Genomic DNA, 23,760 nt, shown 5'->3' with positions numbered 1-23,760 from the left:
GATCCTGACTAGTCTTCAAGTTCCTGCAGCTGAAAAACATCCACACAGCATGATGCTGCCAACACCATGCTTCACTGTAGAGATGGTATTGGCCTGATGCTGCAGAGATAGTTGTCCTTCTAAAAAGGTCTCCTCTGTCCACAGAGGACCTCTGGAGCTCTAATAGAGTGACCATTGGGTTCTTGGTCACCTAGCTAACTACGGTCCTTCTCCCCCATTCGCTCAGTTTAGGTGGCCGGCCAGCTCTAACAAGAGTCCTGGTGGTTTTGAACTTCCTCTTACAGATGATGGAGGCCACTGTGCTCATTGGGACCTTCAAAGCAGCAGAAAATTTTCTGTACAATTCCCCAGATTGGTGTCTGGAGACAATCCTGTCTCGGAGGTCTACAGACAATTCATTTGACTTCATGCTTTGTTTGTGCTCTTGACATGAACTGTTAACTGTATGACCTTATATAGACAGATGTGTGCCTTTCCAAACCATCTCCATCAACTGTTTTTTTCCACAGCTGGATTCCAATTAAGCTGCAGAAACATCTCGAGGAAGATCAGGGGAAACAGGAAACAGTCACCTGAGCTTCATTTACAGCTAGTTGTTAATATTACAGACAAATCTAACACTTACACACACACATGCGTACACATTGCACAAACAATACAAAAATGTATAAATACATTATAATTTTTCTTAGTCTAGCACCTTACAATCGCCGAGCATGCTCTTCACTGACAAGTCTAAGCCTTATCAGGGCTCTTAGTTTGTAAACTCAATATTCTATAGAAACCGAACAAGAATTGCTTGTGTCTTCCTCTTGTAAGTCGCTTTGGATAAAAGCGTCTGCTAAATAAAGTAAAGTAAAGTAAAGTACAGCTTCATTGCAAAGTCTGTGAATACTTATGTACATGTTCTTTCACACATTTTCACATTGTCATTATTGGGTGTTGTGTGTATAATTCTGAGGGAAAATGATGATTCCATGTTGGAATAAGGCTGTAACATAACATAATACTGTCTGGATGCACTGTATGGGCAGTGGTGGCCTAGCGGGTGGGGAAGTGGACTCGTAACACATTCCGTTGTGTGCAGTGTGTCACAATCACTTTCATGTGACACAAAAACACAACATTTTAAAACAGATTAGTCTTATTAGTCCTGAATTCACCAGTTGAGAAAGACTTCTGAGAGATATGCCAGCGATTTTTGCACAACAATAATATGCAAGCAACAGAAATAATGTCATTAAAATCCTATTGTGAAATTCAGGATTCCAGCTGTAGTTACATGTTAATACTGTATGCCGATATTAATTATTTCCCTCTGTAGCGAAGCGGACTTAAAAATTACGAGGCGCAAGAATGGTTTTAATAATAGTTAATTTATTTATATGTTGTCTCCAGTCTAATTATTCTTGTAACTAAGTTCAAGTTCCAATTTATTTATAAAGGACTAAAACAACGCAGTTGACCAAAGTGCTATACTCAGACAGAAAGAAAAGAGCGACAGCGAATAAAACAATAAAATAATAACGGCCACAATAAAACCACAAATAAAATAGAAAGTTCCACTGGCCTACTGAGGACAAGATGTTTTAGCAAAAAGAATGAAATGTTAGGAATGGCGAATGTGTTATTACTTGCGGAAAAGCATGTGATGTGAGTCAGGAGCAGAAGGAAAATTTGGGGGGAGGGGGGTTTTAAACAATAATGTCGCAGAACGACCTTGTTGACCAGTTGCATTGGGAATTTGTTTTGCACAGGTTTTATGTTTCATGTGAACTGGCCGGATATTTGAAGCGTGGGAGATCATGCAGTCGAGAGGAATAATGCTGATCAGCATGTTTCAGTTACAGTAACTGATATGTTGTGGGTCCTTTTTAATGTTATAATAACTATTATTATATATTATATACTGTACTAAGGGACAAGAATACATTTATTGATTTAGTTGTGTTATTTCCTGTAACATAACCAACACGTTACACCCTCCACAGCTGAAAGTTTGATTCTGTTCTGATGCTTCTGCATTTTATGTTTCTTTTGTATGTCAATTGTTTGACTATGCAAATTTCCCATTAATTTCCAACTAATAAAGAATCCTTATCTTATGTTATATGATCATAAATTGATGAAATATAATGAAGTTTACTCATGTATTGAAAGGACCGTAGTGAGTGTTTAATACTGTTATAATTAAATGTTTAACGGGGAAGAAAATTCATTCCTAATTTATAAAATGAATCATAAATTACATTTCCAAAGTAATCTTCCCAACGCTGGTTAACACAAGGGCTGCGTCAGTCTAAATTCATTTGCGTCGATCCCCTGTGTTTGTGCGTCTCTCCAGTCAGCCATTAGTTTGAATGCTCTGATTGGGACTGGCCCTCCCCCACCCGCCACCCAGGTAAGAGTCTCAGCACTCGGCCGCACTGACTTCTGTGCCGTTCAGCCATGACGTCCATCTTCTTCCTGGCCGCTCTGCTGTGGCCCACCCGTCTCTGCTCAGGTAAGAGCGTGCAAGCGTGTAAGTAGAAGGGCCGCAGGTTCAGTACAGCATTAGCACTGTGTAAATGCAGTGTGAGTTCATACTGTACAGATGGCGGAGGCTGAGTACAGAATATGCAGTATTCCCATGGAAAGAATACTGTGAAATACAGGGTGTACAGAGTATGACTGTAGTGTGTGTAGGTCCACGTTACGGTAGATGTTTTTAGCTGGGACAGGGATTGTAAACGACTTTTTCAGTATAAAGAAACTGGATTTCAGCACTCCATCAGAGTTCATCAGGGTGCTAGTAGCCTAGTGGGTAACACTTGTCTATAAATCAGAAGACCCGGGTTCAAACCCCACTGACTACCCTGAGCAAGACGCTGAGTGTCTCCAGGGGGACTGTCCCTGTAACTACTGATTGTAAGTCGCTCTGGATAAGGGTGTCGGGTAAATGTTCTTCAGATCTGTGCTGATTGTTTTGTCTCTTCTACTTAGTCAGAGAATTGAAACAACTTTGTCAGTCTTTCAATCACGGAAAGAACTGTTAACTATTTAGCTAAGCAGGGGAACCCATCTCAAGTTTAGAGTTGCTTGCAAGTAGGTGACACAACACAACATGATGATCTGTATATGCATGGCAGAGCAGGCACTTTAAGACAGTTATGTCAGCTATACAAAGTAGATATACATATACAGATATGCACACACACACACACACACACACACACACACACATATATATATATATATATAGAGAGAGAGAGAGAGAGAGAGAGAGAGAGAGAGAGAGTGGTATAGCGTGTGTGTGTGTATGTATGTATGTATGTATGTTCATATGTGTGTGTGCGTGTGTGTGTGTATATATATATATATATACACACACTATATATACTACTCACTATAAAACACACAGATGAAAATGTTTAGTTGGCATAAGACCAACATTTTAAAAAAGAACAATTCTCCAAAATTCCAGATGGAACAGGACAGTTGTGTTTTTGAGTACAGTGTAAGTGTGCTGCAGTGGGGGTAAATTGTTCAGGAGTTTCAGGATACATCTGCGTGCTGCACTAACGAATCAATCACAGAAGCAGCATTTGTACTCACTCGTCTTGAAGGTGTCTAAATCACTTCCTCACAAACCCAATTAGTCCAATTAGCTTTTTCAGACCAAGATCATGGAAGGCTTCCCAACGCTTTCCCATTACAGAACATATCTGCTTAGGGAAGCACACATGAGTACAATCAGAGCCGTCGTGCACATTAGATTCTCATTAGCAGCAGAGTAATGAGGTGTCTCTACTCGCAATGATTGGCAGGGACTCGAGAGAGTGCTGGTGGGGGTGGTACCTTTCTTCCAAAACAACTTGTGAGTTGGGTGGAGGTCTGTGGAAACAGACCATGACCATGTTCACTGAACAACTGGAAAACAAATATGTTGTAGTTAATAACCAACATGTGTTTATGACATATGGGCCTCAAGACAAAAGTCACAGGGTTCATGAATCTGTGTGTGTGTGTGTGTGTGTGTGTGTGTGTGTGTGTGTCTGTGTGACGTCCTTTTTTCTCCAGGTGACTGGTGTTACCACAGCCAGTTTCCATGTGACACATGCAAGGGTAAGAATCCTGCCTCCTGAACTTGTGATAGTGGGATTTTGTTCTGGTGGAGATTCGTTGGTCACCTTCTGTTTCTTCAGGTCCAGATGAATGGACCTCTCTGTTCCCAACATGTGGAGGCCAGAGTCAGTCACCCATTAACATTGTCACTCGGCGTGTGCAGTATGACCCCACCCTCACCCCATTTGTTTTTGAGGGATATGACACTGTCAGCAGCATTACAGTGCAGAAGCATGAAAACAATGGTGGGTTTTAACCTCTTCTTTTGACAAAAACGAGACCTCACAGAGACTAGATCCTAAAAAACAAATCCTGTTCTATTCCTACTTGTAAAACCAGCTACTCTGTTCCTGCAGTGCATTTCGTCCTTCCCCCCGAAGTGGGGGTCCAGGGTGGTGGGCTGTCTGGTCGATATAAGGCCACCCAGTTGCACTTGCACTGGGGTATAGATGGTCAGCCTGGATCGGAACACAGAGTGGATGGGGAGCAGTATGCAATGGAGGTGAATTTATCTCTAGATAAAAAGTTTGCACAGGCAGCCTGAATGGATCCTGGCTGGTGAATTTTGACCAGGCTGAGGTCTGTTAAGGGTGATGAGCACAAGTGCCAGCATTATAATATCACTAACAGAAAGAAATATGAACAATGAAGATCTGACCCGATCTTCCATCAATCTTCTGTCCAAATTGGGTATCGATGAGACAGAGTGACTCTATAAACCTGTATTTTTTTAGTCAAAATCACACTGGTTGCTATAGAAATGGCATTAGGTCCCAACACTAAGTACCAAATAATATCTGTTACCATCAATTCAACATTTCCTAAAAATGAACTTAATGCAGTGTAAAAGACTAAATAAATATATACTGATATCCAGAGTAGGCCAGTGGGAATATGTGCCTCTGTTGTGATAGTAGGATCTAGTTAGAGAATGGATTCCAGACCGTCTTCTTTCTCTTTTCTCTTGAAAGCTCCACATCGCACATGAAAAAGAGCAGCCCAAATCAGAGGAGGACGACAATGAACACGCCGTCCTTGCTTTTTTCATAGAGGTGCGTCACTAACCAGTGCTGACCGGGGGTCACCCACTAGTTTTCTGGTTACTTCTCAGCTATATGCTCAGTTGTGACAATAACATTTTATTTACAATAGAAAACATAAAATACTGAAAGTCAAAAATCTGATGGCAGCATATTGTCTCAAAGTTGGAACAGGGCAACAAAAGCCTCGAGAAGTAAGTGGTACTGAACGGGAACAGCCAGAGGAACATTTTGCAACTAAGAAGGTCCACTTCATAGGTACAAACGGAGTAGCTTATTGAGGCAAAGTCTCTCAGTCACTCACCTTTCTTGTATATTTAAACAAGACCATGCTAAACCACATACAGTACCTTGATTTCGTCATGTTACAACTAACAAATACATGTATTTTAATGGGATTTTATGTGTGATGCGAGGTGGAAGTTAAATTACATGCTGTTCAATTTCTACAAGTAATCTACCAGCAATTGTTAGCGAACAAACAGCATAATGAAAACCAAGGAACATACCAGAGAGGTCAGCGATAAAGTTGTGGAGAAGGTAATAAAATGTCTCTCAAGCTCACAGATCAGTGCTCAATCGAAGAATTATCCAAGAATGGAACGAATATTTCACAACTTCAAACCTACCAAGACATGGTCATCCATGTCTTAATCAGAAAAGCAGCCAAGAGGCTGGTGGAAACTCTGGAGAAGCTGCGGAAGTCCACAGGTCGGGTGGGAGAATCTACCCACCTCCCCATAATACAATGATGGTCTATATGGAAGACTGGCAAGGAGAATACATTGTTGAAACAAAGATATAAGAAATGCACCCGGGGAGCACAGCAAACATGTGAAAGATGGTGCTTTGGTCAGATGAGGACAAAATGTAACTTTTTGGTCTGTGTACACAGCATTGTGCTGTGGTGAAGCAAGTCAGAAGCTAAATACAGTGCAATCCTGGCCGAAAACCTGTTGGAGGTTCACCTTCCAGAAGGACAACGACCCTAAACAGACATAAATGCTATTGCGGCAAGACTTGAAAATTCATCCAGTCTGAATGAGCACTGCAATGCCGGTAGAGACTTGCAGCAAAAGTAAGCAGCCTCGTAATCGTATGGTTGGGGTTTTAAATCCAAAATCGCCAAGGTAACAATGAAGTCCCTTTGATCAAGGTACCACCCCCACAGACTGTTGTCATGGCTGCCCACTGCTCACCAAGGGTGATAGATTAAATGCAGAGGACACATTGCGATTGCTGTGCATCACAATGGCAATCACTTCACTTCCACTTAAAATCCTGATAAAAAACGTGAGTTGTGTAAAGTTCAGTACTGAACGTACAGCCGCTGTGATCCTGATTGGGAATTAGTGGTAGTGGATAGTGAGAGATCTACAATTTGTTGCATGCTGAAACAGTATGACCCTGAAGGACAAGAATTCCTGTATTACTGTACATGGGGCGCCAAGCGTATTTCTCAGATTGTATTTTGTGCATGGACACAAGCAACTGAGACTCGGCACGCCATACAAGTCTTTCTACTGTGCAGGAGTCTGGAGAGAGGAATGAAGCCCTCGACTACCTGCTGAACGCCATGAATAGTGTACTTTACTCAGGTGAGTTTTCGTTACCGGCTAGGCAGCCGGCCTCCATGCCGTTTGATGCTTTCATCCGGTCTTAGTTCTTATTTCTGCTTGAAGGAAACCAGACCTCAATAGACTTCAGACTGAATGACATCATCCCTGCAGCAAGTGACCTGTCTGGATATTACCGCTACTCCGGCTCCCGGACCACACCCAGCTGCGAGCAGAACGTCGTGTGGACGGTGTTCTTCAGGACAATCCCGGTCAGCCGCTCTCAGGTAGGAATCTCAGGCCTGAGGGGACACGCCTGGACCATGATGTAACACTGCCACATCCGCTCTCCTGCTCTTCTTGCAGCTGAACTCGGTGTCTCGGCTCTGGGCCGCAGCTGGCAGGAATTCCTCCAGGACCTTCCGGCCGACTCAGCGCCTCAACGGCAGGACCGTGTCTTGTTCCACCTCTGCCCTGTTTGTGCCGTGGACCGCGCTGGTGTGGCTGAGCACCACACCCTGCTGGGACCTGCTGTGACCTCTGTTACTTGCAGTCTGAACACCATCCACAGTTCACTGCTCTGGATTTAAAGATTAGAAATGCTATTAGCACCAGCTAGCTCGGTTTTTATCTCATTGGTCTTTTTAAAGTATATTTCAGTTCAAATCTTTACCTCTCACTGTAGCAATGTGCACAGATCAGACATAACATTACGACCTAAGGTTGAGTAGGTCTCTTTTGCTGCATGAACTTCATCTCTTATGGTAGACTGTTATATCCTTTAAGACCTGAGGGCATCCTTGACCCTTTTTTTTTTTTTTTTGGAATGTGGCAGGGCATGTTTTCCTGAAAGAGGTCACTGCCACCGTGGAAAACTGTCTCCACGAAGGGTTGTACTTGGTCAGAATGTGCCAAAGTAACATCCACATAAATACAAGGCCGTAGGTTTTATAGCGGAACATTGTCCAAACCATCATGCTGCCATCTTCTGACTTGTCTTCTCCCCGTAGTGTATTCTGGTCAGATGTCACTCCACACGATGTAAAGGAAAATGCCCCATGGTCCTGTTGAGCTAAAGTAGCTCTTCAGACAACACAAGGCCTGTCCAAATTTTTGGTTCAAATCTTAGCTCTGGGCACTCTTGCATTGTACCTTGGCCAGGACAAAGGTCATCAAGCCATCACATTCCCACTGGGTTGCCCCAAGGCTCTGTACTGTGACCCCAACTCTTCATTTTACATTTACAGCATTTGGCAGACACTCTTATCCATAGCGACTTACATAAGTGCTTTAAAATGCAATCCCTCGTTTGGTTCACTAGGACCCGACCTGCAAATAATCCTATTTAATAACACACAACTATTATTATATATAGTCTACATGTCTAGTTTTTGCTCCTGCATCCAGGCTTGTTGTTCCTAATAATTATCTCTGTTCCTATATAGAGCATCATTGGCTCTGCCATCCCACAGAACACAGACTGTTCTCATTCATGGTTCCTCTGTTTTCATCTATTTAGAGATAAGTGTATAGACGATCACTGAGGTATTTCATTATTTCTGTTCCTCTCAGGAGGACCATTTCAGCTTTTCTCTTCTTCCTTATAGAATCAATATTTATTCATCTAATCCATGTTCAAATAATACTCATTATCTTTAGTGGGATTTGCATAGTGCACATTAAGGGTTATGTGACAAAATGTCTGCTGTCACTGGTCAGTGTTAAAGGAAAGAGAAAAGAACCAGAAATGAAAGGCAAACCAAGCCTCACATTAATTCATCATTTATGAATGTATGATTAATGTAGAAATATTGGCATGGTCAGATGTTGTGATGTATGACCTGTGCTCAGTATCACTAGTGCTGATGTCTGATGGTACAGCAGCACCTTGAGAAAATTATTGTGAAGATGCCATGGTTAACCAGTTAATATTTATTTGTGGCTGTAGGGTCAATAAAGATTTTGAAGAATGTTATAGGATGCCAAGAAAAACAGATGCATCAGAACGATATTGTATGAGGTCAGTCCCAGTTTCAAGCAAATTGTAAATATAACATACCCAAACATGTGAATCTTATCCAATACAGTGAATGCTTAATGAACACATATCATGCAACCATTAATGTTGTATATTTTCTGTTTTTAAATATTAACATAACATCTACAGAACAGCAATCATGCTACAGCTAAATACCCAGAGGAGAGCGCATGTGTGTATTGAGCATGAAAAAGTTACTGCTTGTGGGTTTTAAGCCAGGCCCTCATGTTTTCTATCTGTGCGTTGATGCTACTCCGGGCAGTGCCACCAGGGGCACTGTACTGTTCCACACTGCTGCCGTAGTCCCACACAGAGGAGACATCAGCATCAAAGAGAGGGCTGGAGGGCAAAGCGAAGATTTTATGAACACAAACGGAAAAAGCGTCAGCGTTTGGGCATGTTTTTTGTATGTGTGTGTGTGAGCATGTATACCTGACTGTCTGAAGGTGTTCTAGAGTGATCTGGTTCAGAGGGATGTTTTTGGACTCGGCCAGAAACACAACTTTGCCAGAACAACTATGAGCCTCTCGGAATGGCATCTGACAGACATAAATAAATGATATAGGTGAGAGAGCGAGAGAGAGAGACATATTTTCCTGGTAGCACATGATAGATATAAACAAGAAACGACCGCTTCTGTATCTTGTGTATTGGTGTGTAAGACATCCTTCTGGTTTTAAAATATCTTGTACACAGGGTATGTCGATGTGTGAGCGTGAATATAGCATGAGTGAACACTGGCCATGGTTCATAGAAAGAAAAGAGCTCCATACTCCTTTCCTGACAAGGTAGTAGGCGAGGTCGGTGGCTAACATGTCTGGACTCAGGGCAGCCTCCATGGCAATGCGATTCACCTGAAACAGGCAAAATGAAACCGTTGACTAGTTAGATTAGCTCAATTTCTAATTAAAGCTTGTTCAATTGAGCAGTTGAATGCTCAACATGCTGACTGCTCATTACATTGCCTTGTGTGATAACAATTCCAACACTGCAGAAGGGTAGTATCAGTATGTTATCAGTTTTTTAACTGCTGTCTCTGTAGAACCTGACTTAGATTATTACATGGTTGCATGATTGCAGTTCTGCTCCAGCCTGGCAGTACAGACCTGCAGAGTAGAGACAACCCCCGTTGCCACCTGCAGCACAGCATCCACAGTGTCATAGGTGTCAAACATGGCCTCCTTATCCTCCTGTGGAGACAGAAAGTGAGCTGACGGCTGCACCAGTCAGAGACACAGGACGAGTGTGACAGAATGCAGGAGATTAAACCCGATTTGTAACTTTTTACTGTGATAATCAGCTCTGTTTGACCTCTGCACTTACTGCTTGTTGCATGTTATCTATGTGATTAGTTAGCTGAGTGTTACCTGGAGATCTTTGTTGTAAGTGCTGGGCAGGCCCTTCAGGATCATTAAAAATCCTGCACACTGAGAAGTCAAGAAAAATGTATTATCATGAATTATCATATATCCTTAAACCCCTAACAAACTGACAGCTAACATTTGTTGTATTCATAAAATCCACTGGGACTTTCTTACTCTTCCAAAGACTCTTCCTGCTTTACTTCGGATGAGTTCCAGACTGTCTGCATTCTTCTTCTGGGGCATCAGACTGCTGCCAGTACTGTTCACACACACACACACACACACACACACACGTCTATCTACTATTGCTGCTACAACATACACAGAACAGAGTGTGACCTCTAGTGAAAATTATGAGCGTGTAAACAGCAGCAGCACTGTGCTATATTGGCAAACAATTACATCTGAATTTTCTGAGACTTTATATACTAACAAAATTTTTTTTAATTATACATGCATTTTAACAGAATTTTTCAATTTAACATGGGCATATTCTCATAGACTTTAAACAACAGATAAACAGGTCGGCATTGAAAAATATTTTCCTTAGGTAAACAGTATTATTGTAATTTTGGTCAGTGGTAGAGTGGGTTAAGCCCAGACCTGCATATGTTGTTGCAGTCAAATCCAGTCAGACCACATCTATTTATTGTTTACATTGCTCCAACATTAAGCCACATCTAAATTGAGAGTTGTATAACACAGTAGAACTAATTTAATTCCCTTTTAATTGCCAGTTGAGTGAGAATGTTCCACGTCTAGAAATCTAGACATGGATCAGCATAAATAGCGATGCAGTTTTATCCCCCATCTTGATTGTGCAGCTACACTAATGTACTTTGCAGTGTGCTGACCATGAATGATGTTGCACTTACACTGTGCACATGGCCTCTTACAATGACCTCAATGTGTGGACTCTCATAGTCTCATTGTGTGTTCTGAACTATGCGTGTTGTCGTGCTCAATTTCACATTGCATCTTTACAAAATAAATAACTAAATAAATAAAATAATGAAGTAATTGGCTTTGAGAAACTTTAGTAAATTGAATTTACTTTCTGCCATGTGTAGTGCTGCTGTACCTGTATGCATCCGACAGTTGAATGAAGGAGAACTCCTTGGTACTGTAGAGTATCAAGTCCTCAGCCATCTTACTGAGGTGTGTCAGACACATCGATGCCCAGAAGAGGAACTCAACTAGCAAAATTGAAGCATGACAAAGGCCATCTAACTACATCAGTGTGGTTTGTAAAATCTGAACAAGGTACCATATTTAATCTGGTGAATCCTGGGCTTGTTTTTCATGTGAATGGTGCTGGTGGAATGATAGGTCATATAGAAAGATTCTCAATTAGTTGAATATGCCATAACAAGCTATATTCGTTTTAGTTACCATTTACTGATTTGAAGAGTGTGTTGCCCTATCAAATATTTACCATTTGATTACCTGTAAAAACAAAAGGAATCATGAAACGTACCAACAAAATCTCTCTGTCCAGTAGCATCCATGCTGTTGATACTGATTGTATCAAAGTCCAGTTCTGAACAGAAGCACAGCAGCCAGTTCATACAAACAGCATCCTGCTCTGTTCTCCAGAATCTCATTATGAATGTGGAGAACAGTTCTCATCACCGCAGTGACACTGACCTTTACGAAGCAGCTCTCTGTCGATGGCCAGTGGGTTCCCAGCAATGGCCCCACTGCAGACACAGAAAGAAAGGTCCTTAGCAGTTCACTGAAAAATTAAACGAGAACATTTCAGGGCTTTTACGGTCAATAAAGAAAGACCTTCCAAGCGGAAGCACATTCACTCGCCGCAGAGTCTCGTCCAATTTTTCTACATCTCTTCTCAGAGCCACAGCATGGCTGCAGGGCAAACAGATTCAGTTTCACTTATATGCAACCTTGTAAACTACACGTTAAAACCTGCAGATCAAGGAACTACCTGAGAATCCAGTGGCTCCATCTAATTGGCTGAGCCCTCTGCATGTGGGTGTATCCAGGAAACAGAATGTCTATCTCGCTAGATCAGCACAAATTATACATTTGAATAAAAAAATATCACGACTGACAAATACAAAGACGTATATTCCTGATTTGGGGGGCAGCTCACGCAGCAGCTCTGTCCACCATGGTGCTTATCAGCTGTAAAGAGTTTCCTTTCAGGGTGTTGATGGCATCCCGCAGCCACAGGCGCATATCAGTGACAACCTGTTGGGAAGATAGACATTCTGGGAAGAGATCATGACTTGAATCCTCCATCCTCAAACATGAAACAGCTGCAGGTGGCACTGTACCTGATCATTCCTGCTCCTACCGGTGTGAAGCTTTCCTGCCACCTCCCCAATCAGCTCCTTAATAAAGAAACAGAGACAGGGATGTCTGCCTATCAGACCATAATTCCTACATTTGGTCAACCAAAACAAGTCAGACACTTTCAGTCCACTCTCAGACCACCCCCCAACCACAGGTTCAGCTAGTTATCAATTACTTATGCCTTTATTGTCATTGCACTGGATAGACAGGATGCTACACAGAATAAAAATGTAGTATATCTGGTAGACACTAGACATAAAGTAACATAACACCAATGCACAGCATTTTTTTTTTAGATATTTTTAGTATTTTATAGATAGATAGAGAGAGACAGAGAGAAAGAGAGAGAGGGGGGGGGGGGGGGGGGGGTTCAGTACTGGATTAGTAGGTAACGAAGCGGACCCAAATCCAGATGCATGTCATGGCTCCACTGCCCGCCAAGGGTGCAGAGGACACATTTTGTTGTGTCATCGTGTGCTGTGCATCATGACAAATCACTTTACTTTTCATCAGGCTGAAAAAACCCTCTGCTAACAAGCAAGGCTCAGCAAATCACACACCTTCAGTCGACGCTCATTTGCTGTGTGAACGTCTTCATCTCCAGCCTTGATCTGGAAGTGTCCACTGGACCACTCTTCATACACCTGAGTGTTTAAAAAAAATAATAAAAATTTGCCTAACAGCTCTAATGAATCCCTCCTTTCCCTCCATTAACAACGAAGAGTCCCATCTGCCCTAAAACGACTCACTGTGTCCAGACCGCCGAGGAGCCGCTTCATCTCATCCCCGGTGACCAGGCCGGCCGTCTGGAGCGCTTTCGCGTACGCCTGGCTGCCGCGGACGTCCGCAGCCCACAGCCGCCGGTCATAAGTGATGGAGGCGTTGAACTTTTCCATGATGGGGTCGGTGTCTCCCACGAACCTCCCTCCCCACAGCTTGGTTCCCTGGAGAACATGACACAGACGACCGCTCGACCGAGAAGGAAGCCCGGGCAGACCGCTTTCTGGTTCATTTCTGTCACGTCCATATTACCTCAGCGCTGCTGGCCATGTTCCTCCCGACAACTGTCAACTGCGGTGTCACCAAACTTTTTACTGGACCGCTCCTCGAAAGACGCGCACAGCAGTTCAAAATACTACTCGACGTTCGTGTAATTATAACATTACAGCACTACGGTATCGATGCTGGAGTTTTTTTACCTCAGATTTGGGAAAAGCAAAGCGCCGCGCTCCCGCTGACACGAGCCTCGCAACTGGAAAACGCCCCGCCCACAACGCCAGGCAGCCAATCACTGTTAGCCCGGCGCAGCCAATCACCGCCTTTGTTGTTAACCGGGTTTTACTCCGCTCCTACTGTGGCATGCTGCGTGAGAGCTAGGTCGTGTTTTTCGAAAATTCAATCATTAATGATTAATGATTAATTCAATCATTAATTCAATCATTTTCACTCGTAGTGAAACGTGAACACGCAAAAAGTTACATATAGGGATGGAAATCCAAACTGTAACGTAACATAGTTAAAAGCAGCTGCAGCCTAATATGTAAAATAAATAAAAAACAGATAATTAATTCTAAATGAAATGGCATCAACACAATGATCAGCAAATGAACAAGAAGATATATAAATATAGATGCATAAGAGCAGCCTTATTAACATACCACATCCTGTTCTGGTTGCAGCAGGCTATCAACCGTCAGGATCAATAAAGAGAAGAAATCAGCTAACACTAATGGTACAAAAAGCGGATCTATCTATGTGTGCGTATGTGTGAAAAATAGCAAGACCACATGCAAATTCCTTTTGAACGCAACTACGACAACAAAGGACGAAGAAGAAAACAACATCGGTGAACAGGCCCGAGAGACGGTGGACACAAGGGAGTCGTTTTAAGATATAAGTGGACCGAATGTGTAAAAAACGGCGAAATTCGTAAAGACAAAACATGAGCAACTGACCCCGACGTGATTTGAACACGCAACCTTCTGATCTGGAGTCAGACGCGCTAACCGTTTGCGCCACGAGGTCCGCCGTGAAGTGCAGCTTTCTGTATGCTCACTTAGCAGCAAAGGATCAAATAATTACGATCACAGGTTATAGAACGCGAGGCGGAAAAATGCATTTGTACGTTCCTGCTGATCTGTTGTCAGCGATGTATTGAGGAAGCGGATCTCAGTCCCGCCTGCGCGAACGGACACACGCCTGCTGATCGCACGCACGCACGCACGCACGCACGCAGGACGCGCTTTCCCTCTACATCAGGTAAATACAGCTCATCAAAGATTTACATGATTATTAATATTCCCTAAAAATTATTTAAACGAGTTTATTTCATTTTACTGAGATTTCTCAGAGTTTTATTATTATTATTAATTTAGCATTATTACTTTTCCTCTTCTGGTCAGTTAAAAAAATTATTAGTTGCACACGGGCAGTTTTAACTCAAGCAAAATATGCCATTGCTTTAGAATAACTGTTAGTAAAGAGTGTTTTCAAAGAAGGTCAAATATTTCCAATTCAAATAACGAAGGCAGTGCGCAGGTTATGCAAATTAAAATTAAAATACAGTTCCAGGAAAATGTCTAACTCCGGACCAGGTAAGATCGGTTTTCTTATTATTTCTTTCTTTTCCTAAGAAATGCATCATTTCACGAACTTCAACTTTTTGCAAAAGCCTTTTTGTCTTTCTTTTTGCATGTGTAAGTTGAAATGGAGGAGTTTGAAGTGACCATCCGGACTTCTGCGATGCAGTTGGCCGGATCTTTCTCCACTTTGTACTTGAGTTTGATTGGTAGCCAAGGGGAGAGTCCAGCTGTGCAAGTAGAACACCATCTCCTGACAGATTTGGTCAGTTATTCATGCTCAAAAAAATAAAGTGAACACTAAAATAAGACATCCTAGATCTGAATTAATGAAATATTCTTATTAAAACTTCTACTTCTTTAGATAGTTGAATGTTCTGACAACAAAAATCACACATATTATTGATGTAAATCAAACATATCAACCCATGGCGGACTGGATTTGGAGTCAAAATTGATGTTTCAGATTGCTCAATTGGATTCAGGTCTGGGGAACGGACGGCCAGTCCATAGCATCAATGCCTTCATCTTGCAGCAACTGCTGACACACTCCAGCCACATGAGGTCTAGCATTGTTTGGCATTAGGAGGAATCCAGGGCCAACTGCACCAGCAAATGGTCTCACAAGGGGTCTGAGGATCTCATCTTGGTACCTAATGGCAGTCAGGCTACCTCTGGTGAGCACATGGAGGGCTGTGCGGCCCCCCCAGAGAAGTTCCACCCCACACCATTACTGACCCACTGCCAAACCGGTAATGCTGTAGGATGTTGCAGGCAGCAGAACGTTCTCCACAGCGTCTCCAGACTGTCATGTCTTTCACATGTGCTCTCTGTGAAGAGTACAGGGCGCCAGTTGCGCAGTCTGTTTCTGTTTGAGCAGACACATGCATATTTGTGGCCGGCTGGAGGTCAATTTGCAGGCTCTGGCAGTGCTCCTCCTATTCCTCCTTTCACAAAGGTGGAGGTAGTGGTCCTGGTGCTGGGTTGTTGCCCTCCTACGGCCTCCTCCATTTTCTCCTGATGTACTGGCCTCCATGCTCTGGGCACCACACTGACAGAAACGGCAAATCTTGTTGCCACAGCTCACATTGTTGTTCCATCCTGGATAAGCTGCACTACCTGAGCCACTTGTGTGGGGTGCCGACTCCGTCTCATGCTACAACCAGAGTGAAAGCAGCACCAGCATTCAAAGGTGACCAAAACATCAGCCAGCAGGCATAGGAACTGAGAAGTGGTCTGCAGGACCACGCCTTTATTGGGGACATCTTGCTAATTGCCTTTGATTTCCACCTGTTGTCTTTTCCATTTTCACAACAGCATGTGACATTGCTTGTCAATCAGTGTTGCATCCTAAGTTGACAGTTTGACTTCACAGAAGTGTGATTGACTTGGAGATACATTGTGTTGTTTAAGTGTTCCCTTTATTTTTTGAGCAGTGTGTGTGTGTACAAACATACACACACACACACACACATATATATATATATGCATGTATATATGTATATATCTTCTTCCACCAGGCACATTCACTCGTTGTTAGAACTACTGAAAAACTGGGCAAAGTGCTTCTGGTGCGCTTGCGGCTTGAAGCGTTCCCCGGGTTCCCTGACCTTGACTGGCATTGCCAGCAGGTCGAGGTGAGGCGGTGTAATCTGCACGATGCTGAGGTCTTCCCCTTTAACAAATGGCTGCGCTCAGCAGATGGTCCTGTTGAGTTGCGTAATGGTGATGGTAAGTTTAAGAGTGAGGTGTCTAAAACTGTGTCACAGTGTCTGAGTGACTAAATATGGTCACAGCATGTGTTGTTCAATTTGAGTTGCGACACAGAATCCAGGCAGAAATTCAATCAAGAGCATCACCAGAAAACAGACATTTTATTCTCTGTTATTTAGCATTATATGAAAAATCTGAAATGTTTGAAATAATTATATGCTGCTGTACAGGAAAAAAATATGTGAACTCTATTACACACTGGTGCATGCAGCAAGGTACACACATGCCTGGTGAGATTTTAATGATGAACACAAAGTTTAGAATGGGAGCAACCTGTAGAGATGATTGACAGCTACATCCTCATTCTGAACTATTTAAATCCACTCCTTTCTATACATCACCAGCGTCCATCTGTCCCCACTTTAGATTTGTTGAATTGTGTTTTTCTTCTGTCGTGCCCACATTCTTGACAATCACTTCACTTTATTATTAATTGCATAACTGAGGCAATTTAATGACAGCACCTCCTCGCTAAAGTCATACAAGCGAGTCAATTTCAATTTCAATGCCCGCTGGTCTGAGATCTGTTTCTTCAGTGAGACTGGTGAACCTGGAGAAACTACAACAGCTGAAGACCACCGCAGTCGGGAGCTGCAGGACAGACAGCTAATCACCAGGCACTGACTTTACCATCACCTAATTTACCTTTACCCTATATTTATCCTGCCTTAATCTTACCCTAACCTTCTACTCTACCCAACCCTACCCACACACCACTATGAGGTATTAGAATGAAGTTTTTAGAAGTTTTTACTGTTTTTTACTTTCTCAGATTTATACATCAGTGGTGTACCATTCATTTAAATGCTCTAATAGGTAACTAAGATAATGAACTGGGTTTAATCGTCGATCTGCAGGTGGAGCAGTTATGCTGCAGGGATTCCACGCTGTGTGGACATGTCGAGTCCTGAAGCTGCTGGGACCCAACCTGACTTTCACCCGTAAGGGGTAAGGTCCAATCTCGGGGGTGATACCTACTCTGGTCTCCTCATATCACCCACATGAATTGGATTTCTGACTACACAGTAGGTTTTCACTAGGTGGAACAGTGAGATCCCTTTGATGCTTGGACAGATCTTTGTCTTGCATACCATCTGGTCTAGGATTAACAAGTATGTGGTAGCAGTAGTTCCAGAACCTCAGTACTGGGAGCAATATTTTATTTACAATATTAACAGCGAGGATAAAGGGCAGTGCTAAAGAGGAGAAATAAATGAACAATTCTCACCATACAGTCTAACTGGCACCGGAATGCACAAACTGACTACCTTTCCCTATAAAAAGTACAGGGGTACAACTCCGAGTACCTTTGCTCCTCGAATACTTTGGGTGCTGGGGATGTTTGCTGGAACAAATGTACAGAAGAAACGAAAGGAGACTATTACCACCACCACTGATAATAATTATAATAAACAGAATGCACAGCCTAAACTAAAACGAATAAAGCCACATAACAGCAGACATGCCAGTCGCCACCATCTCCTGGTTCAGAGCATTCATTCATTCCTGCTCTGGGGCATCATCATCCCAGGGCTGGGGCAAGAACCTAAAACAACGGGAAAAAAAACCTTTTCCCCAACCAGACTATCTTGCATGAGAAACATCTCCACAAGAAACTACTCCATGTTGCCGGGTCTGGAAAACTGTAGCCCACCACAGGAGATCGGTTAGAATTACGGGTCCAAACTTATGGGTTCACTTTGGAAATCACTCATAGAGATTTCCCCTGCGGGCCTGTCGCGGCCTCCCAGAATCTCTTATTCCTAAGCAGGGTCGCTGCTGCTATGTAAAACAAACCTGTAACGTAACCATGTGAAAAGAATCGAATTGCATTATTGGTTTTGTGTGGTTTGATATTATTCAGTACACACTGCACTCTTTGTCTGACTCAGTCCAGGGACCAACCTGAGCTATTTTCAAGGATTTGCTGACAGACAGGAGTCCTGGGGAAGTTTTGAGGAGTTGGACAGGCTTTTCTTTCACAATGCCAGGAACAACGCCACCGCCTGTATGTTATCTGTTCTGCCGCTCCCTGTTGGTTTCAAAGTGATTAATTATGATGATTTATATATTTGTTGACAGTAAATCTCTCTTTCCAATTCAGTGTATGTCCGATCTCATTGGATGGAAGATAACTTTTTTGGCTATCAGTGCCTGAATGGGTGCAATCCAGCTCTGGTTCGTCAGATATACAACATCCCATCCAACATGGCTGTCAATGCGGATTTGCTTCACCCTTTCCTGCCCCAGGAATCATCACTTGAGGAGGAGCTGAAGGTGCCTGCCTTTGTGATAATATTGTTTCCTGGTGTAGGAGAGAATAGATCATATGAGGAAGCTTCTGTCATCAGATCTGACAAAAGTAAATATCTCATATGTGAAATCATGTCATGCTTTCTCTTGAAGAGCGGAAGGGTTTTCCTTCTGGATTACGAGGTGCTGGAGGGAGTCTCTGCCAACATTATCAATGGGAAACAGCAGTACCTTGCAGCTCCACTGTGCCTTCTGCATGTTGACCAGGAAGGGACACTGAAGCCTATCGCCATCCAGGTTGAGTTTATGGCATCTCAATGGGAAACACTAGGTGAACACTAGGTGAACTGGCAACTCTAAGTTGTCCTAAGGTGTGAGTGAATAGTGTGTGACCCTGATAAGGAATAATTGGAAGTGAGTGAGAATGGCAAGGGAAGCACATGGGAAGTGATGCACCCACAAGCCTGCGATCTGGGGTTGGTTCAGTGTGGCTCAGCATCCTTGTGTGGCAATAAAATCATTTGACATAATATGCTAAATGGCCACGGCCAGATTCACCTCCACTGCATCCTGACATGAAATTAATTGAGAATCACTGGAATGTGCCTGAGAAAACTGGAGTGCGGTGAAGATCATACGTTTCAGACAACTGAGAGAGCTTTACCACTTACTTTCCGATTAGCTGCAGCAGACGCCTGGCCCTCAGAACCCAGTGTTCCTGCCCTCAGACTCCAAAGCTGACTGGTTGCTGGCCAAGATGTGGGTTCGCAGCTCAGACTTCCAGTACCACCAGCTCATCTCCCACTTCCTGCGAACGCACCTGCTGGGAGAGGTGTTTTGCGTGGCGACGCTCCGACAGCTGCCAGAAGTACACCCCCTTCACCAGGTCAGGGCGTGAAATGATGATGCCTTTTTCGCTTAGATGGGACTGATTGTAACAATTTCTGTTGTCTCTAGTTGCTCATGACACATATCAGAACCACAATGCAGATTAATATCCAGGCCAGAGCATCACTTCTCGCTCCTAATGGCGTTTTTGACCAGGTAAGACTGGCCTTTTCTCTATGCTATTTTATTAGACCAAGTGTACTTGTCCCGTGGAATCTGCAAGCAAGATGTTTGCAGAGGTGGATATCCACCATAGTGTGTATAATGCTTTTGTGATGTATTCTTGTATTTGTGTGCAGTCCATAGGATGTGGTCTGACGGGAGCATTCGCCATCTTGGCTCGTGGTGCTTCTCGATTACGATACAGCTCTCTGTGTGTTCCTGATGACCTGAGAGACAGGGGTGTGGCCACGCTTCCCACCTGCTACTATGCTCAAGATGCCCAGCGGGTGTGGACCATTCTGTTCAGGTACAGTGAAATGTACTATAAATGCAGATAAACAGCAAGCCAAACTCCTTTCATGAGTCAGGATGTGAACCTCTAGCTCCTTTAATGACTGTTCCCGTCATCAGCTGACCCAGTGAACTGGAGTGAAAACCGTACAAAAACTTAACTCGCTTATGTTAAAAAATGTAACTGATAAATCATAGAAAGCTATGAGAAAACAGTCCAGAAAAAAGTCAGAAACAATGTCCTAAATTTACTCATTAATAACACCAATTAAACAAACTTACAGTGTTTTTAAGACCAAAACAAAAAGGAAAACTATTCCCATGGACAAGCAAGCTCATAAGGGGCACACATTGTTTCAGAATAAAAGTCCTCTTTTAAAATAAAGGCAAGTAGAGACACTTTTTAAACACTTCATGTCTAACTGCTGCCTGCATCACCTTAGAACAGAACAATCATGCTCTGATTACACTACTCCCTACTACATACTACAATAAAACACCTCCAGCAGAACTCTCAGTAGAGACAACCATAGTGGGGCAGTGGTGGCCTAGCGGTTAAGGAAGCGGCCCCGTAATCAGAACGTTGCCGGTTTGAATGCCGATCTGCCAAGGTGCCACTGAGCAAAGCACCGTCCCCACACACTGCTCCCTGGGTGCCTGTCATGGCCTGTAAGTGGCTTTATCATCTGATATGTTGCATCCAATTTGTGCTTGATATAAGTTAAGACACATTCTTTTCTGGACCTTCCCAGAAACATGACTTCTTATTTTTACCTTTCAGGTTTGTCTCTGGATGGGTGGATTTATACTACCACTCCGACACAGACGTTCAACTGGACAATGAGGTGCAGCACTGGATCAGTGACATTTTTGCTGAAGGATTTCAGGGCCTGACAGAAATGGGTATGGATCTGGCATTTTATCGTTCTCTGCTCTTAATGCTCTACGGTTTATTCTGCTTGAACTGCAAACATATCCGGTGAAGAGTGTCAATTTCCTGGGGTGCTTCATCCCATGCTTCCTTAAAAAGAACCCACATTGTACCAGAAATCCCCATATGCTTCTGCTGGAGGTGAGATGGTCTCTGTCTCTCTCCTTTCGAGTGACTCAAGACCAAATTTGCTGGAGCCCAATTTGGAAACCATTCGTGCACCACACATTGTACCCAGGGGCTGTCCATTCACAGAAATAGCCAAGGTTACACCATCAAATACAACACCACCAACAAGCACATGCTAAAGTTTTACATTTACATTGCAGATAGCCTTTGATCAGCCAAGAGCAGGACTAGAATCCTTCTTTATGTTTAACACATAGGAGGGACTTGCTTTGTTTTTAAGCTGTTAATCACTTAATTAAGCTGTTAATAATCACTTGATCCTAAATGAGCACTAGTTGAAATGAACCTTCTACCGCCTTCATTAGTGAAATCCACTTGGATTTGAGCTATATACGTCATACACTTACAATATGTGCAATTCTATGAATTCTGTTGAGTGGACAAATAACCTTGCTGTCACGGGTGGGCTGGACATGGCATGAAGGAGGATGCATTCGCACGATTTCACAGGACAGGGTTTTAATACAAAATACACGAGACAGAGGAACATCTACACACACAATGACCCGACGACGAACAGACACGAACAGGATAGTTTTATACAATTATATAAATAGACACCAGGTGAACACGATCAGGGAACATTACACAGGACGAACATGAAACTCCAGTCAGAACTCCGGATCCGGAGTAACCCCTGCCGGTCCGGATCATGACACTTGCATATATCATCAAAAAAGATGAAAAAAAAGGAAAGTCCATTCTCAAAAAATCTTCACTTCACAAGTCTGTTTGAATATGATGCCACAAGCTTGGCACACCGATCCTTGACCAGTTTTGCCGATATCACTTTGCGGCACCTTGTGTGTGTTGTGTGTAGAATTCTGAGGGGAAACATGAATTTAATCAATTTTTGAATAAGGCTGTAACACAACAAAATGTGGGAAAAGTGAATAATTTTGATTAAATTCTCAGAAAAGGGTCTTTTGGGATTTAATATTCTGTTTCTGTCTGCAGAGCTGCCTCAGTCATTTGAATCCAAGGCGGAGCTGAGCAAGTTTATCACCATGGTGATTTTCTCCTGTTCAGCTCAGCATTCTGCAGTAAACTTCACTCAGGTGTGTAAGTCGTTTTATGTTGGCTTTTGGTTAAAAATCATCCCATAACAGAAAAACCAATATGCAATATTATATACGCAGCTGGACTTTAACCTCTGGATGCCCAACTGCCCAGCATCCATGAGTCAGCCGCCACCTCAGTCCAAGGGCTCTGTGAGGGAGGAAAAGGAGCTTCTGGTCTACCTCCCAGATATCAACGCGACTTGCAGCGTGCTGACTATCCTGGCTCTGCTGTCACAGCCCACGGCTAGCTATGTGAGTTAGTTATGGATTCAGTCATTTATATGAGACTTGACACACAATGAATTAATATATACTAATTACAATAAATTAATATATAGATTTTTCATTCTGCATATAGGTGCCCCTGTGTCAGTACCAGGAGCCGTTCTTCTATACTGGTGCTCACCGTGGTCTGGTGGAGAAAGTACAGAAAGAACTGAAGTCTCTGACAGCAATGATAGAAGAGCGGAACAGAATAATAGCCCTGCCCTACCCCTACCTCTCCCCCAACCACATTGAAAACAGTGTTGCAATATGACTACAGTAATGCACAGTTTTCATGGCTGCAAAAGTACTGCTTATCATAAGCACCTGTATGTGAAAATATCAAATAGAAACAGTATCGAAGATTATTGTGCTTTTCTTTTGTTCTTATTCTCTTTTACTTGATCAGCACATTCAGACACAAGAATATAATAGAAGCCAAAATAAATAGAACATTATGTGATGTTATGGTTAAAAATTTAAGTCCAATAAAACCAGGAAAAAAATACCATTCTTGTTTTGCTTTATTATGTTAAGGGAACGTTGACCTTGATACCTTTGAGATTCAAGGCATGTGGCGCATCCTTCAGAAATCAGTGGCGTTTGGTGACCTGTACTACACACATCTTGATAGATCAGAGAAAGACAGCAAGTGCAATTGCTGACCCTGAAGTTGGTGACCAGACAATAATTTTCTTATGATCACTTAAGCTTTTAAAGTGGCACACTTTTGAGTGGATGAACATTGCTTTGGAACTGAAGACTGATTGTTGTGGAATTTCTCTCTACATATTATTTACAGCAATTTACAGGTGTGATGTTATGGGAATGTGTTTGATTAGTATTGGGGGCCACGGATATTTTTAAATCACTTGTCACTATAAAGTATAGTGACAAGTGAACACCAAAGGGCCAGTGGGCATTATTTATCCGGAGTTAATACTGGACATC

At 42.8% G+C, this 23,760-nt stretch overlaps 2 protein-coding genes, 1 non-coding gene and 1 pseudogene across 8 annotated transcripts; 2 read left to right on the top strand and 2 right to left on the bottom strand.

Moving 5' to 3' along the window:
- The first annotated feature begins 2,406 nt into the window (after positions 1-2,406).
- LOC114792121 (carbonic anhydrase 4-like) lies at positions 2,407-7,237 on the top strand. The gene is made up of 8 exons (XM_028983004.1): positions 2,407-2,503; positions 4,060-4,104; positions 4,185-4,349; positions 4,461-4,606; positions 5,076-5,156; positions 6,676-6,742; positions 6,827-6,987; positions 7,067-7,237. The coding sequence occupies exons 1-8, from the start codon at positions 2,449-2,451 to the stop codon at positions 7,235-7,237; spliced, it is 891 nt and encodes a 296-aa protein (XP_028838837.1). The 5' UTR covers positions 2,407-2,448.
- Positions 7,238-8,617: 1,380 nt separating this feature from the next.
- LOC114792698 (argininosuccinate lyase-like) lies at positions 8,618-14,416 on the bottom strand. Of its 6 annotated transcripts, none has more exons than XM_028984054.1 (16): positions 13,451-14,416; positions 13,168-13,362; positions 12,979-13,062; positions 12,400-12,456; positions 12,216-12,313; positions 12,048-12,125; positions 11,891-11,968; positions 11,750-11,802; positions 11,580-11,642; positions 11,184-11,298; positions 10,277-10,361; positions 10,106-10,165; positions 9,845-9,928; positions 9,512-9,592; positions 9,171-9,277; positions 8,618-9,077 (listed from the first exon to the last, which is right to left on the bottom strand). In XM_028984054.1, exons 1-16 carry the CDS (start codon positions 13,466-13,468, stop codon positions 8,933-8,935), a joined length of 1,401 nt encoding a protein of 466 aa, XP_028839887.1. In that variant the 5' UTR covers positions 13,469-14,416; the 3' UTR covers positions 8,618-8,932. The 6 variants fall into 6 exon arrangements, 5 of the variants coding, with proteins under 5 accessions (XP_028839887.1, XP_028839886.1, XP_028839884.1 ...); XM_028984053.1 differs by having other exon boundaries at positions 9,171-9,592; positions 13,451-13,523; positions 13,618-14,416; XM_028984051.1 differs by having other exon boundaries at positions 9,171-9,592; positions 13,451-13,791; positions 14,077-14,416.
- Positions 14,370-14,443, bottom strand: trnaw-cca (transfer RNA tryptophan (anticodon CCA)). Its single transcript has one exon. It is a non-coding gene; the product is annotated as a tRNA-Trp (tRNA).
- A 25-nt stretch (positions 14,444-14,468) lies between these two features.
- Positions 14,469-23,317, top strand: LOC114792700 (hydroperoxide isomerase ALOXE3-like; annotated as a pseudogene).
- The last annotated feature ends 443 nt before the right edge of the window (positions 23,318-23,760 follow it).

The sequence above is a fragment of the Denticeps clupeoides genome, chromosome 6 (genome assembly GCF_900700375.1).
Source record: "Denticeps clupeoides chromosome 6, fDenClu1.1, whole genome shotgun sequence".
Classification (NCBI taxonomy): Eukaryota; Metazoa; Chordata; class Actinopteri; order Clupeiformes; family Denticipitidae; genus Denticeps; species Denticeps clupeoides.
Note: the sequence above shows the minus strand (reverse complement) of the source record. Positions and strands in the feature narration are given on the sequence as shown.

What these genes read in the sequence shown, in the direction of transcription:
- LOC114792121 (XM_028983004.1), top strand. Translation starts at nt 2,449, where the DNA reads ATGACGTCCATCTTCTTCCTGGCCGCTCTGCTGTGGCCCACCCGTCTC. An exon ending in TCCATGTGACACATGCAAGG is followed by an intron (nt 4,105 to 4,184) that starts GTAAGAATCCTG and finishes CTGTTTCTTCAG; the next exon opens with GTCCAGATGAATGGACCTCT. An exon ending in GGGAGCAGTATGCAATGGAG is followed by an intron (nt 4,607 to 5,075) that starts GTGAATTTATCT and finishes TTCTCTTGAAAG; the next exon opens with CTCCACATCGCACATGAAAA.
- LOC114792698 (XM_028984050.1), bottom strand. An exon ending in CAAATGAGCGTCGACTGAAG is followed by an intron (nt 12,457 to 12,978) that starts GTGTGTGATTTG and finishes TTCTTTATTAAG; the next exon opens with GAGCTGATTGGGGAGGTGGC. An exon ending in GAACACCTTCAGACAGTCAG is followed by an intron (nt 9,078 to 9,170) that starts GTATACATGCTC and finishes TTTGCCCTCCAG; the next exon opens with CCCTCTCTTTGATGCTGATG.